Genomic DNA, 16327 nt, shown 5'->3' with positions numbered 1-16327 from the left:
AAACACTGCTTTCAATTAAGTTTTAGATTTTATTTTAAAAATGTCTTAAAGCTCTCCGCTGATTGTTGTGATTACAATTTGGAAAAGCAGTGTCTTAACTTCCTGTAGGCTTTTATTTTAGAGAATTTATGTATGCATCTAAAACCCACATCTATTTGGTTCATTAAATTTATGCTTGCATCCTACAATTTATGCATACATCTTATAAATAAGTTGCTAATATCATAAGCAAACTTGTTATGTTATTGTTACATTTTGAACACTACTCCGTAAATATTATTTCTAAGATACTTAACTGAAACATTGACAACCATTTCCAAACGCAGTCTCTCCATCTTGTTTCAGTTCTCATTCCATTACTACTAGGAAGCTGGAGCGAAATACTCAATCCATTGAGCTGCTCTGCCGCTTACTTCTGTTTAAATAGGAAAAACTATGCGTCTGTTTTGATGATATAATTTGAATTTTTTCTTACTAAGAAAGGGCTTCAGCAATGTTTTAAGAATGGTAGAATCTAAAGTGGAAAATACAGTGAAAAAAAAAAGATTTCCTTTGGTCGGCATAGCCTAGGAGTTAGCTTGTAATGGCATGAAAGCTAAGTGAAATAATTAGGTCTATTTGCTTCCTAAAGAGAAGCGGCAATTGATACCTGTTAATCGGTTTAAATCCATATCCAGCCTTTTAACTCCCTCTGATCACACAGGGCATGACCAGGCAGCTATGAGCCTCAGGGTTTGTGGCCTCTAATTTATCCCATACAGACTTTCCACCTTCTTAGAAAAGCTTATTTTGGGCCTAAAATGTTTGCTCCCATTAACTTTAAATATGTTATATACAGCTTTGTATACCGCTTAGCTTGTACAACTCTTGCTGATTTGTTTAATGATTGCTTACTTGTGCCCATAGCAGTTTATTTGGGGGTAAAAAGTATGTAAGTGCATGTACATTGATTTAAACATGTAATGCCATTTATCTTAACTCTGCGTCTTTAACTACAACAAAAAGAAGGTTCTACTTGCTTTTAAAATTAATGCCTTATGCTTATTTATTTTATTCTTGTGTCAGTAGCCTCGAGCACAAATGTGTCACAGCATGGGACCTCAGCACATATTGATTGGTTGGATAAATGAATGCAAAATATTGAATTTAGCATTTAATAGCTTGAATTTTATTTCATCCATATCAAAAGGGAATGTTGACTGTCACAACTCCTAGAATAGAGCAATTGATTAGGAAAATATGGGGCTTCCAAAAATTCTGGAAAAAATGGAATGAAAAGGTAATGGAATTTTTTCTTGACCTTTTTGAAGCCCCAAATAATACAAAAGCAATATATTTAAATACTTAGAATCTGGAGAAATGCTACAAAAGTAAATAAAAAGTATTCTTTAGTAATCTCTTAGAAAGCAGTGTTAAGGGCTTTTTTATATTTCAGACCATCACCACCCTCCTCCTAGTTTTCTTCCCTTCTCCCTTAGATCCTTGTACCTTCACGATACACGATGCTATGTGCACGCTTCACTGCCTTAGTCAAAAGTATTTCAGGACACTAGAAATATGTTCTGATGACCATTTCTCTTCCATATGAAGAGAGAGCCATTTCCCAGAACGATGACTAAAAGGAGCATATTTCATTTGTTCATTTTAAGTGAAATACTTTAGGTGACAATTTGCATAGCAAATTAGTCCCAATCAGTGTTCCATAGAGAGATTTCTGTGACATTGGCAGTGACCCTGTTTCTTGTAGTGTCACTTTCCCTGTTTCATCCCTGGCTTCCCTGTTTCCTTTCATCGGGCTGTCCTGTCTTCTCACCTTTGATGCTGGGGACATGCCCTTTGGGTCTTGTCTTGCTGATTGTTCTGAGGAGCATTGGTGTCTGGAATGGACTCCTCTAATCTGAGCCGAGAACCTGCCCACCACCACTGACTACTCTGGCGAAAACCAAATAAAAGGTCTCAGAGCCGGTTAAAAAATGTAGAACAAAATTCAAAACACCACCACCACCACCAAAGCCACCAGAAAGACTAGATTCAGTGTCGAGAGACTAGAGGAACCCCACGTTTATTCCCCCGAGAAAGCCTTCTCACTGGGAACTGAAGATACTCCCAGCCACCTCCCAGCCACACAATAGCCAGGAGTATATTTGTATTGATATTGCATCAAATACACAATGACAAATGTAAAATGATGTGTGCATATGGCAGTGATAAATACATTCTGTCATCGATAATAGAATGATTCTTAGTATTGGAAGATCTTTTCGAGTTCTTAAATTTTTATATCAAAAATTATATGTTTATATTCCAAGAATGGTGATTAGTTTTTCTGTTGCATTAAGCATATGTGCTTTGTTCTAGGATGACACATTCCAAAATGCCCTGTAGGAAATAAACATTTCTAAGTAGAATGTAAGTTAATAGTTGGAAGACCTTCAAAATCTCCATATTGTGCCAAGTGTTTCAAATCTGCTTCTCAGCATCCTTTATTTTGGATGCCCTTTATAGTCTGTGAAATTAAAATAAGACCAGAGTGAGAAATGGGGAAGATACACTGAAGGCAAGGTGACAATTAGTCTGCTAATGTGTAAAAGAGTGTATTCAGAAAATCTCTGTTCATGTCAGGAGTACTGACTGCATTCCTATAGGGATTTATCAGTAATCCTTTAAAAGGTTATTGTAAGCATTTTGTTTTCCGAAAGTATAATTGTCTGTAGACAATTATCCTTAAAATTGCAATTCTATACTGTTTTACACACATAAATAAGTCACATAGAATAAGGATTCTTTAAATATGGCACAGTTATGATGATCTAAATTAAGAGAGTTAAAAGTACTCTTTTTAATACTTTGTTATTGACTTGGTATATTGTATCTGGAATCTAGGGAGTAGATGAAAACAAATGCAGTTCTTCAGAGAACAAATGGATACATATTGCCATGAATATTTTAAAACTCTTATATTAAAGACCACATTTAGGACTTAAAAGCATGATCTTAAACACAAAATCAGAATTTAATAAAGAATTTAGATTCTTCCTAAAGGATTTTAAATTCAAGGCAGATAAGGTTTGATAAGTAAGAGGTCTTTTTTGTTTTTATAAATGCAGTTATGAGTGTTTTTTTAGTTAGTGTATTGGAATTATATTTAGCTACAATCTATAATCATCTGGTTGGTATATCTATATAATAAAGAAATGAATTACGTATTCACATCGATCATCATCCACCTTGTGGTTTGTCCTAACATTTAAGAAATCCAAGTCTATCTTGCACATGTTTCTGTAGCAGCAACAAATCACTCCATCAAACCCGAACACACTGCTGTCCAGTGGATTCTGACTTTTAGAAACCCCAAATCCATGTGCAATCAGCTATGTGAGAAACCAGAGCTCCTTAAAAGAATACACAGAAGCACCCCAATACGGTTTTTGACATTTCAAACACTGATGGTCCAGAACACCCTGTCAGTGAAAATCACAAAGGTCTAACAATCCTAACCATTGAAATCAGCTTCCATATCTTCAGCCTTCTGTGTTTAGGCCCATCAGGAAAGCATTAGTAAGTTAAAGGATGATGTGTGATGTATGATCACCTTGGGCTATCTGAAGATTAAAACCAAGGAGCAAACAAACTGACTGCCGTTGGGTAGATCTGACTCACGGCAACTTTGTAGGACAGAGAAACAGTTCCTCGGTGTGTTCCTAGATTGCGCACCTTTCTGCGAGCAGAAAGTTCTCAGAGTGACTGGTGGTTTTGAATTGCTCTGTGCCATCAGGACTCCCACGATGGTTGACTGGAAATGTCATGCTGCACAACTACACGCCAACGTCATCTGTGGCTAATGCAATTATTTTACCTTATTATTGATCTATTATTTTTATAGTAAAAAAGAAAGTGAAGATAATACTATTTACTCACTTATAATTTAAAAGCACCAAGTGTACCTTTGTAATTCCCCGGGGAAGAGCATCTTCGCTAAGCGCATGCTCAGTGAAGTCAGGAACAGAGAACGCTCCGCCTTGAGATGAGTTGATTGTGGAGACGGAGGGACTAGGCAGCGTTTACTTCTGTTGTCCTTGGCCTGACGATGGGTCAACACTGAAATAATGGCTCCTAAGGACAAATCGCAAGCGTGTCTCAATGGTTTCAAAGGAATCAATACACTTAGTCAGTGGGCGTAGACAGACTAGTTTCCGCAAGGAGCAGTGACACTTTCTAGTGGATAGCTGTCCAACTTATCCAGCGCTGCTTTATCAGAAGTCCCACAAGTGGATGACTTTAAAAAGTGGACATTCCATCTCTTGGAATTGAGGAGCCATCTTCAGAGTGCTGGCTGTGGCGAGGGCTTTCCCTTCTTCACGCTCTGGTGGCATAACGGCTTCCACGGCGGCGGACTGCAAGGACAGCAGTGGGGGCGAGATGAGACTGGCTTGCTGCTCTTGTGAAGATTTATAGCCTCGAAAACCCAAAGGGGCCATTTTCTTCGGCCCTGTACGGTCACTATGAATCAGAATCAAGCTGATGTCACGGAGTCCTTTCTCTTTTGGTTCTGAGGGAAAATTCTTGTCTTTCCAGCAGCAATGGACATGGTGTCCCTTGAAGATCTCCGTGCGTTTTAGCAGCAGGCTTCTGGGTCTAGGAGGCTCACAGTTCAAGAGCCCTGGGTCCAAACATTCCACTCTGTCTCTGGCTTGCCTTTTTTTGGCGCCGGGAGGGCCGCCCTTTTCTCTGCATACATCTCCCTCCTTCCATCTGGTGTAACATTCAAAGTGTGGCAGGCATAACCTGAAAAACTAACCTTACCCAGTTGACATAGAATCAGGTCTGTTGCTTCCCACACATAATCCTCTTTAGAACTGATTGGTTTATCACAGCAGACCACATCATGGAGGGTTGTTATAACTGCTAAATTGTATCAGTACACCACCGCCAGACCACTGAGAACTATGGGCCAGCCAAGTTGATTCCTATTTTAGGGGGCACTCTCTTTAGCTATAATCAACTTCTGACCATTCTCCATAACACATATGAAGCTCTAATTTTACTTTGTTTTGTTTTTCTACCCCTTTGAAATGTATTTTGCTGAAATGGAGCCAGATCCTGTCAAGACCGGTGTAAATAGAAAATAAAAATCTCCAAGTTGAATACACAGCTTTAATTTTGGGCTACTTTGCAACTTTACGTACATATCTAGGGTAAAGGGAATTGAATTCTCTACACAGTAATGAGTCATAATGTAACCTCAGCAGAGAGGAGAAGGGTCATAAACCTTAACATTTTGGCTTATGTCAACTTCCAACATACTGGATTCATGTTTCAGCTCAGGAGTCCATGAATTAGGGATCACATCAACCCAAAAAGTACAGCTATCACTTCATCCTTATTTTGCAGGTAAAGAAACACACATTGAGAGAGGTTAGCAATTTATCCTCACTCTCCCGTGCCTAAGGTTTGAGGCGAGGCAGTCTGAATCCAGTCTGTTTTTGACCACTTCCCCGACAGATGCAATACTATTCCCTGGCTCTTTGCTTTTTATTATTTCCCCCTAGCTATTCTTTCCCCAATGAATCTAGTTTCTTCCACAGTTGCCTGCTCCTTCGTGGCTCTAATTGCTCAATATTATCTTTCTTCTGATTTCGGTCCCTTTTGGCAGTGTGCAACCTGTTAGAGTCAGCAGTTTGATTTTGCATTTCTTGTGTGTGTTTCTTCAGGGGGTGAGGAATGGTTTACAGACAACTAGGAGTTTGATTTCATCATCATAAATCTCAAGTGACTTTGATATATTTCCTCCGAATACTCAGCACTTAACGTGCATATCTTTTTCCAGCTGTGGTTGGGTAAATATTTAGATATTTTCGTCATTTGTGTTTATATTTTATCTTCCAACCAGGCAGTTGCTGGGAGAACTCTGCTTTGACCTTTCTCCTGATGCTAGTTTTGCTTGGTCAGTTGTGCTGTGTTCCCAAGGTTCCACCATGCTTCTTAAGGGCGGCCACTGACATTAGCATTCTAGGCCCGTTATTAAACCCTTTGCTCTTTTACCTACTCTGATCTGTAACTTTTAACTTTGCTGTGTGCCCTCTTGAAGATGCACGTGCACAGAGTAGAACAAATCCATAGGATTTTCAAGGCTGTGAACTTTCGGAAGGGGACCACCAGGCCTTTCTTCCGAGATACCTCTGGATGGGTTTGAATCCTCAGTCTTTCAGTGGGTAGTTAAGCACTTAACCCTTGTATGCTCTCCAGGCACAGAGGTAAGTTAGAAAGAGCAAGGGTTTGTATTTGGCAGTGACGGAGCCTCAGCCAAATGAGAGCCAAGAATCTCCATATGGACAATAGATATCATAACACCCACCTCATAAAGATATTGTTGTGATTAAAGGAGATGGGAGATCATTAATGTTAGTTTTATTTGCCATTCACATTCCCCCTGCTTAGATTTGATAACAGAGTATTTTATTTGATGGCTTTCATAGAAATGATGATAGCCCTGGTGGCTTAGTGGTTACCCATTGGTTTCTCCTGCAAGGGGCAAAGATGAAGCGTTCTCCTCCCTTCAAGAATTGTGGTCTTGAAAGCCCACAGGGCCAGTTCTCCTCTGTCCTTCAGGGCATAGGGCCACCACGAGTCAGAATTGACTAGATGGCAGTATTTTGTTTATTTATGATTTTTATCCCTGGGGGTTGGTTAATCAATCACTCACTATAATATCAGTTGGGAATTGGAAAGTGCCTTTCCTGAAAGTTGTACAGTATGAGAAATAAGAGCTTTAGATAGTTTTGTCATGATTTCCAAATGTGTTTTCGCTACAGACAAATAAACTTCTTAGCTGACAACACTGTCCCCATTGATTATTTCCTGCTTAGGTAGAGTAGACTTTCAGTGCATTTCTCAGAAACAAGTTCGGTGCCATGTTCCTCCAATAAGACAAGAAAAACAATGAGTGCAGTGGCCCGATAAATATGCTCGGTGCTGTGTAGTATACCCCGCTTTCAGCATAACGTCATGTGCATTAAGAAGATTGAAGACCTTGAGAATGACAATTCTTGTTTTTAAAAATATAGAAACAATACCAAGTAACAATGTGAGTAAAATGTGCTTCCCAGAATATTAGGAATTAAAAATATAGTCTAATACGGAGAGCATTTTTAATTGCTAAAACCTTTTAACTAAATGCTACTGTGCAAGCATTGCATGGACACTAGGGTTTTCCGATCCAGAGCTAGATCTTCTGGCTGTGGTCCAGCGATTGGGGATTGCAGGTTAGGGAGAGAGAAAGTCCTGAGCTCACAGTCCTTTCGTGGAGCCTGAGGGGGCGCCAGTTTCTGTAATTGGCCGTTGTTTCCTCGATCCACTCTCCCTAGAGAATTTTATTCTAGCCCATACTTGTATTTGCCAGCTCTACTCTAATCTTTCGTTCTAGCTAAGATTTCATTTCAGAGCTCCAATTTGTTAATTCATTTGGCAACTTGTCTCCATTTGGGTGTTGTACAAGTACCTTACATTTTGTCTCATGCTAAATAAATCATCTTTTCTACTCTCCCTGCCTCATTCCCCCCGCCCCCCACCTTTTTTTGTAACCCTTTTCTTTTCTACCTTTATTGAGACTGTTGTCCAATCATTGTTGAAATCAGAAATTTGGAATCTCCCTTTATCTTATTCATTTTCCTTTTTTTATTATTCTTCAGGTCTAGAGAGTAAGTAGATAACTTTGATTTTTTTCTAACTGTATGTCTCTAAATTCGTTCTTCTGTTTTCCTGCTGTTGTCAATGTCCGAGTCCAGGTACTCAGAATGTATTAATTTAAAAGTGCAAAAGTTGTCTCACTGATGCTCTCTTTGCGTGACCTGTTCCACTCTCGTTTCACACTAAGAACAGTCACCCCCCAAAAAGCAACAGCAACAACAACAGACCCGGTCCCTGTGTGATCACAAGGTGTCAGTGGGATCAGGTATCAGGCATCAAAGACCCAGAACAAAAATCATGTCACTGTGAATGGGAGAGGGAGTGTGGTGGAGAACCAAAGCTCATCTGTAGACAATTAGACACCCCCTGACAGAAGGGTCACATGGAAGAGATGAGCCATTCAGGGCGCAGTATAGCACTGATGAAACATACAACTTTCCTCTAGTCCTTTAATGCTCCCCTCCCCCCACTCTCATGACCTCAACTCTACCTTACAAATCTTAATAGACCAGAGCACACACACGGGTCCAGATAAGAGCCTGCAACTCAGGGAATCCAGGACAGATAAACGCCTCAGGACCAATAAGGAGAATAGAGAGACCAGGAGGGTAAGGGAAAGGTAGGGGGAGAATGGGGAATCAATCACAAGGCTTGACATATAACCCCTTCCCATGGGAATGAACAACAGAAAAGTGGGCGAAGGGAGACAGTGGATGTTGTAAGATATGAAAATAATAATTTATAATTTATCAGGGGAGGAAGGTTGAGGAGGGAGGGAAAAATGAACTGATATCAAGGGCTCAAGTAGAAAGAAAATGCTTTGAAAATGATGGCAATGTATGTACAAATGTGCTTGACACAATGGATGAATATATGGATTATGATGAGAGCTGTATGAGCCCCCAATCAAAGTATTTAATTAAAAAACAAAATAAACAACATCAACAACAAAACAGACCTGGTCATTCTGATAGGTTGCTTAAGATCTTAAAATCATTTCCCAGGGGCTTTTATTAGATTTCAGAAATTTGGCTCGATGTACAAAACTCATCACATTACTTCCTTTACCTACTTCTTAAGGTACATGCTTTCCAATCTCTGACATGCACCTAAGACCCAGGCTCAATAGCTTCCCTCTGCACCCTCCCTCCCTGCCACCATTATACACCCTTAAAACTGTGTCTCTGGGGAAAATTGTCTTTCTTCTCTTCCCAATCAATTCAAGGGATAGCTCCGATTTCAAATTTCTAGGGAAGGTCTCTCTGACTCGGGCAGTTTTAGGTGTCCTTTCTTTGTGTCCGTATTGCAATTTATGCATTCTTATTTCTTAGCTGGAATGATATTTCATCATTTAAAATAAAATTTAATTAAATTCAAGTTGCCTCAACAGTTGATCATCCTTACATACTTCCCTCTCAGAATTACCATTAAAGTATAGATCAATAATGCAGTTTTAATTTCTGAAGTTCAATTTAAATGTCATTTGAATTCAGTATCACATTATACTATCTGGATTTCCATGTAATGTTTTTTCTCTTTGTTGCTTGTTTATCCACCTCTTTTAGCGTCCAGGTTTATTTTATTTCAAGAGTGTTTAGGAAGATGTGTACAGAGTTACTTTTCTCCTTCTCAGATGGCATGTGTGTGTGATGTAGACATCCAAACAATGCATTTATTTATTAATCTCTTCAGTGTGCTCTGGGTGCCTGACTCAGTGGCACAAATCTCTGAGCTCTGCTGGCTATTATCTGGCTACTTGAAGTGAAACTCTTTTAAAGAGACTTTCTTAGAGTCGCGGTGGGAATTGTTGGGAGTTTGGCCTGGGACTGGACATAGTTGTAAGCATGGAGATAAATTAGATAGATAGATTTTGGAAAGGAATTCAGATTGATAGAGAAGAAAAGCAAGGTGCCAATGTTGATAGCGTTCTACCTTGACTTAATCATTATAATTGAACAATGCATGAGAAAAATTGGAGCTTGAGTGTAAGGTGGGACTATCATAAATTAGGAAATAGTTTCCCTATTTATCAGATTATAATCTCATTGCACAGGGGATATTTAAATGGCACATATCCTCAGGGCTTCCTGTATTAAGTAGTCCAGAAGGTTCAGGTTCAGAATGTATCGCCTCACCTAACACCCTGTTCCATTTAATATTATGGGTTTTTTTTTAATTAGTAGAAAGGACAATTGATATCATGTAGTCATTATAGGGGTACAACATATGTTTTTGCAGTCGAACTTTTAACTGCACCCACGTGTTATCTAAATATATGTTGTCACGCCTTTTTCAGGCTCCCGTCTTCGCCAGGAAGATTTTCCACCCCGTATTGTTGAGCACCCGTCAGACCTAATTGTCTCCAAAGGCGAACCTGCAACTCTGAACTGTAAAGCCGAAGGCCGCCCCACGCCCACCATCGAGTGGTACAAAGGGGGCGAGAGAGTGGAGACGGACAAAGATGACCCTCGCTCTCACCGCATGCTGCTGCCCAGTGGATCTTTATTCTTCCTCCGCATCGTACACGGCAGGAAAAGCCGGCCAGACGAAGGGGTGTACGTCTGCGTCGCCAGGAACTACCTGGGCGAGGCCGTGAGCCACAACGCATCGCTGGAGGTCGCTAGTAAGTACCAGGGGCCGCCTCCAGGTGGGCGGGGAGTGGCCGACTGCAGGGATGGGTGTTGATGCAGAGATCAATGGTGCTGGTTTAAACTAGGGAGCAAAGGAAAATCTCTAGTGCCCTAGATGAAAACGTTACAGTATTTGGATGTTCTATATTTCTTATCCCGTCTGGAATATTAAGTTGGGGCGGGCGGTGTCTTACACAGAATTTTGAAACTCATTTACATTTCCTTTGGGGGTGTTTTCTATGAATTTTTTCCCGCCCAAATTAGTATGTCTGGTTCCTTTTTAGGTTGAAATATCAGGAATATAAGTCTTTGCAAAAGAAAATAGTGCAGGATGTTTTAGATGCATCGTCATTAAGAGAGACTCAACTGGTGGGAAAAGAATTGGTTTTCTAAGTTGTTTTCAAGTGGTGGAAATATATTTCTGGCGAGGCTGTATCCAGAGAGGTGCTTCATCTTTACTCTCTTGACACCAGTAGGGTGTTTGGAAGAAGGAAAATAGGTGTGTGAAACCTGGAAGTGTTTGAAGGGTCAATATTTTTGTACAAATACTAAAACAAGCTAATTTGAAATTAGCACAAGTGTTTGTTGACCAGTGATTAAATGGTTAACTTATGTCTAGCGACTAGATATGTATTACGCTTGAATAAGAACTGGGCTTCTTTGATCTTTTATACACATTCAAGGGGTAGTCAGAATATTTAATTCTTTTGAAAGAATCCTGTATATGTTTGACAGAATTTGAAAATGGCATATGAACAAGAGATACAGATGAAATTTAGATCTAACATCAAGCTTCAGGTATAAAATAATATATTAAACTTTATTTGTGACTATATATATATAGCTATATACATTTTTCAGGTGATTAATATTTTGATATAATTTATGCCCAAGATTTTTATTACATGATCCATTTTCATGATCCCAATTATTCAAGTCTTCCAGAGCTTGGTTATATAATTATAGAATTATATATATATATAACTATTTAGAAACAGATCATGCTAACTCTATGATGTTATTTTGTAAAATCAGCCCTAGAGAGAATTTAATTGACTTGATCATATGCATAGAGCCTTGTAGTATTTAATGTGTGCCAAAGATGTCTGATATGAGCATAAAATTCAATTAGTTAAAAAATTTTAAAATGTTAGCCATTTTGAATTATATCAAAACTATTTAGTTCTATTATTTAAACATTTATTTGAAATTTTATATTTCTTGTGAATGATCCTAAAAGAATATCAGAGAACAGCTCATGCTTCTGCATGGTTGTCTACTCAACATTTACATTACAGCCAGAATTAAAAGAGAAAGAAAGGAAGGGAAAAAAGGTGGATATACTTTAACAGAAAGTCTGGATTAGCTCTCCAGATCTTCTTTTTCAAAAAAACTCCAATTTTGCCTCATGATCAAGGTACCTTTAATGCACTGGGATTTAGAGAGCTGTCTCTTCTAATCTGGCTTTTGTGTAGATATTTTTAAAGACACTATTAGTTTCCAATTAAATTCTGGAAGCTAGACATTCCATTGCGCTGAGAGGCCATTATGGGGAAAGCTTTTTGTCTAAGTCAACAAGTATACTGATCATGGACATGAAACCCAACATAACTTTGAACAGCAAAATATTAAAAAGCACAGCTCTTTAATGTATAATTTGCAAATTTTGGTGTGATATTATTATGTCTCCAAAATATTTTTTAAGTACCAGTAAAACATATTTTTTAGATAATAATAAACCTTACTAAAAGTACTTTTAAACATAATGCTCATTAATAAGTCTTTAGACATAAATTTAGCAATACTCTGTATTAGCAAATATAGTTTAAGGTTCCTTATCTTGATTATAATAGGCTTTAAGTATCAGATAAAACAGTGACCTATAGGTGCTCTTCTGCCATTTTTATACTAGCTTAATGGCAATTATTAAAATCATACCTTCATTGCAATATTTTTTATTACTTGGTATGTTTATGGATAAAATTATTGTGCAGTTAAAAATGGTCTTGGAGGTTTTTAAAAGTTTGAAAACTATAGTGCTTCAAAGCACTACAAAGCACTACAAAGCACTACAAAGGGTTAGATGCACCTGTCTTTTAATTATTTAATTTATTTTTAAAAAGTTATTTTAGGCAACAAGTACTGCTCATTTACCATTAGTGGCTGTGTTGTGTCTTTAGAACAAAGCTAACATTTTCTTACCTATTACATATATAACATGCTGCATGTTACATATTACATTAGAAAGGTGGAAAAAAGCGAGGGCCATATTGATTATAAGTTAAACCTGTAAAAAGTGTTATAGTTTGTGTTTCATTTTTTTTAACCATAGTTCATGATTAAGCTTCTATTTTCTTTATTGTTACCATAAGTTAAATAAGAGCGTTTTCTTCTTCTCCCCAAAGTCTCAGACACAGGAAGACAAAGATTGTATCTGTTTTCTTGGTGAAGGTACAGCCCAACGTAAGAGCATTAAAATCTATCTTGAGGCACCACAGGTCCCACACAGCGCAGTTGTTGCTAATACTTTCAAAAACATTATCTGTGTTTTATTTGCCTTTAAACCAAGTTTTGCAGCTGTAACAACAACTGGACTTCTTCATTCCTCCCTAATTTCATCTCTCACATCCTGGAATCCCCCAAAATGGCTTGGAATGTCATTCAAAACCTGCATTTCTATACAGACGCTGGGCTTGTGTATTTTGCTGGTAAAATTCATTTCAAGTCAAATAAGATACCAAAAGTATTGTATTTGTTCTGTTTAGAATTTTTTGTTTGTTTCTTCATTTACACCAGTCTATTAGAAAGACAGACCAGAGGGCAGAGCACTGGCCAGCCTGACTATTGTAGGTGCTGACTATTGCCATGTGGAAAACACGGTGCTTCTTGTTATTGAACATTGAGTTCCAATGCAGTTAACCATCCGCACAGTTACAGAGTCTAATGCTTGGAATGCTCAAAAACATAAAGTTTCCACCTAGAACTTTGGCAGTTCCTTCTGTAAAGGAACATGTTTGTCATTGTGGCTTACTATTTATAAGTAAGCAAACACACACTCACATACATAGTGTATAGGTTGGTCCTTGTAGTGTAGTGGAGCCCAGCTTGTGCAGTGGTTATGCATGAGGCTGCTCATTGGATGCTGTTAGCAGTTCGAAACCACCAGGTGCTCCTCAGGAGAAAGATGAGGCTTTCTGTTCTTGTGAAGGGTTGAAAGTCTCAGAAGCCCACAAAGGCAGGTCTACCGCCCCGTCGGTCAGTCACTGCTCTGAGTTGCGATCGACCCAGTGCCAGTGAGTTTTCCGTTTTGCCTTATTCTTTATCCTTACCAACGGAGACAGGCATCTTCTGATGAAACCGTCCAAGTGGACAGTTTAGATGATGCTGTTTCTAATTAAGAAATAACAATTTTTCTAATTCACTTTTGAACTCAGGTTTATTTATGTATTATAATCTTGTAAATCATAGTTTCGTGTTTGCTTGAGTAATTGGCTGTTTCTTAAAGTCAAGCAAATGTTTTGGAAAATATTTGATGAGTGTATTATCCTATATTCAACATCACTGATTATTTAATGCCTGGCACAGATCTTCGACACAACTGAGATTTAATAAGTAATTTGATCTTGGATAATTACCTTGAATTTTAAGGAAAATTAATTTGAACCTTGACCCTTTTCTTTGCATTGTCGAACGTGGCTCCCGACATCACCTGCTAAACCCTGCGTAGTCAGCATATGGCTATTTGTCTCCTCCATCAGCTGTTTTCTCCTGAGGAAGCACAATCCCCTCAGAGCAGGCCGACATCTGCTGGCTGGCTTGGCCGTGAAACCACAGGAAAGCTATTCCTGTTCCCACAGTGCGGGAGGATCATGTTGTTTAGCTAGCCGGTGATTCTGTCTTCCTTATTTTACTTCCTTGGGTGCTTTCTAATAATTGTTACTTTGAGGTAAAATATTTGAGTTTAATGAATTGTTCATTATTATTAAGTGCTGAGTCTTAAAGTGATTTAGTATGTGAAAGGCCTAGTTTCACCCTGGTGGTGGACCTGAGAAAGTGGATGTAGCCTGTCGGCTCCAGAACTGTGTCTGCCCCGTGAGTGTGAAACAGGCGCCATTACAGTACGTGACCCGTGAAGGGTGAATGTTCGGGGACTGGGGGGGCGGAGAACATGTTTGCCATCGGAGTGGAATCGGAGAGTGGAAGTCTTGTTCAGTGTCAAACAGTAACAGTCGTGACAGATTGAAGGCTGTACCTGGAGTGCCGCCTCCCCGGCACCCCCATTGTGAGTTTGGGATTCGAGGGAGGAAGGGAAAAAAAAGAGGAGCTGATACCAGGAACCAAGGAGAAAGTAAATGTTTCAAAAATAATGGTGGCAACAGATGTACTAATATGCTGGATACAATTGATGCATGGATTGTGATAAGCACTGTAAGAGCCCCAATAAAATCTTTCAATTAAAAAAATGACACACTATGAACTGAGTTCAATCATTTTGCATGAGGTTTATTTTTATTTTTTTCTATTCAAAGGAAAAATGTTAGTCAGTGAGTGTACTAAATTCAAACGATGAACTTCTTGCACACTAACATGAGTATCCTCGAATGAGTCTTTGTTCCCAAGTTGACTCGTGACTCAATGCAATGCTCTGAGTACAATCTTTCTCACGGTGACAGGGACATCACTGCTTAAGCTTTTTAAAAATTAATGTTACATAAATTTAATTGCTTTTGTCCTTGCTTTCTTTACTCACCTCTCTTTACCCCCTTTTGGCCAGAAGGTAAAGAATTGAAGAACTGTCTGTGTAAACATTTTATTTGGAAGGAATAGGGGTTGCATGAAGTTTCAGAAGTAGGGCCAGCTAGGATACCATTTTACATCAGAATATAATTGGGGCAGGCCAGCAAGGAGCCCTGGTGTCCTGCTGGCTGGCTCAGCACTGGGCTGCTGAGCACAAGGTCAGGAGTGCGAACTTCCCCAGCGCCATGGGAAAAGACGAGGCTGTCTCCTTCCTGAAAGAGCGGGTCTTGTAAACCCAAGTATCAGTTTTCTCCTGTCCTGTGGAGTCGCTGTGAGCCAGAATCTCCTGGACGGCAGTGAAAAGTTGGTTAAAACATAAGAAAGTTGTTTCCGTAATAAAATTGCCTTTCATTATTTTATGATTTAGTGAATAATTCAGCTTATGTTAAATTCCAGTTCTGAGTTCAAATCACCCTGATCTTTGGGTCCAGACTGCTGTTGCAGGACAAACGAATCAGATTTGTTCAAATCACTTTTGTTTCAACAACAAATTAGCAATTTGGGGGGTAATCTTTTACAGACAGAACAATATTCCAAATTAAAAACTTTAAGTTTAATTTTCTGTATAACAACATTCTATCCTTTTATTATGTTAAGTAGCTCAGAAATAAATCTGAATATTAGAAAATTAAAAATAATCTCAATGAAGTAAGCAATAGTTCAGTCCATCTGTTCACGTTTTAATCTAAATATTATGAGGTTTTAATTGTGTCAAATATCAAACCTTCAGACAAAAACATCTTCCTTTGGTTACCACATTAGAAGAGAAAATTGTTGTCATTCTCTTTTGAAAGCTGATGAAAATTGTTTCTTTATCTCTGTTCCTTCCCCTTTGTTGGCCTTTACAAAGAATAGTTAATATGAAATACAAAAGTAGGCCCCTGTATTCCGTGATGGAAGAGGTGACAAGAACAATAGGCATGAAAAGAGGTTTGAGTTTCAATAGGTATTTCAGCATAGTAGAGTTGGATAATTATTTGAATGTGGGTGGGAGAGATGGATGAATCAGGAATTGTTCAGTTTTGCAATAGTGAAGCGAATTGTCAAGCCATGATTTACTGTAAAACTACACCTCCTAGGAAAGCGTAAAGAAATAGAGGAAAGAAGTAGGAGGCAAAGGGCATACATACAAGCCTAAATACAGACATGTACATATGTAAATATATTTAAGATTAAGGGGGGAACGGACCTAGGTGCAAATAATTATAGGTTTG

General features: G+C 38.7%; 1 protein-coding gene across 7 annotated transcripts in view; it reads left to right on the top strand.

Moving 5' to 3' along the window:
* ROBO1 (roundabout guidance receptor 1) overlaps window positions 1–16327 on the top strand; it is a 1092383-nt gene that overhangs the window by 716194 nt on the left and 359862 nt on the right. For all 7 annotated transcript variants that reach the window (XM_045286235.1, XM_045286236.1, XM_045286238.1 and 4 more), the window contains one exon: window positions 9983–10309. In XM_045286235.1, coding sequence (XP_045142170.1) covers window positions 9983–10309 — 327 coding nt within the window. The remainder of the gene's footprint in view (window positions 1–9982; window positions 10310–16327) is intronic.

This window comes from Echinops telfairi, unplaced genomic scaffold (assembly GCF_000313985.2).
Source record: "Echinops telfairi isolate 266 unplaced genomic scaffold, ASM31398v2 ScPeMD7_6;HRSCAF=24_1, whole genome shotgun sequence".
Taxonomy (NCBI): domain Eukaryota; kingdom Metazoa; phylum Chordata; class Mammalia; order Afrosoricida; family Tenrecidae; genus Echinops; species Echinops telfairi.
The sequence above is the reverse complement of the archived record's forward strand: the minus strand, read 5'-3'. Positions and strand labels throughout refer to the sequence as shown.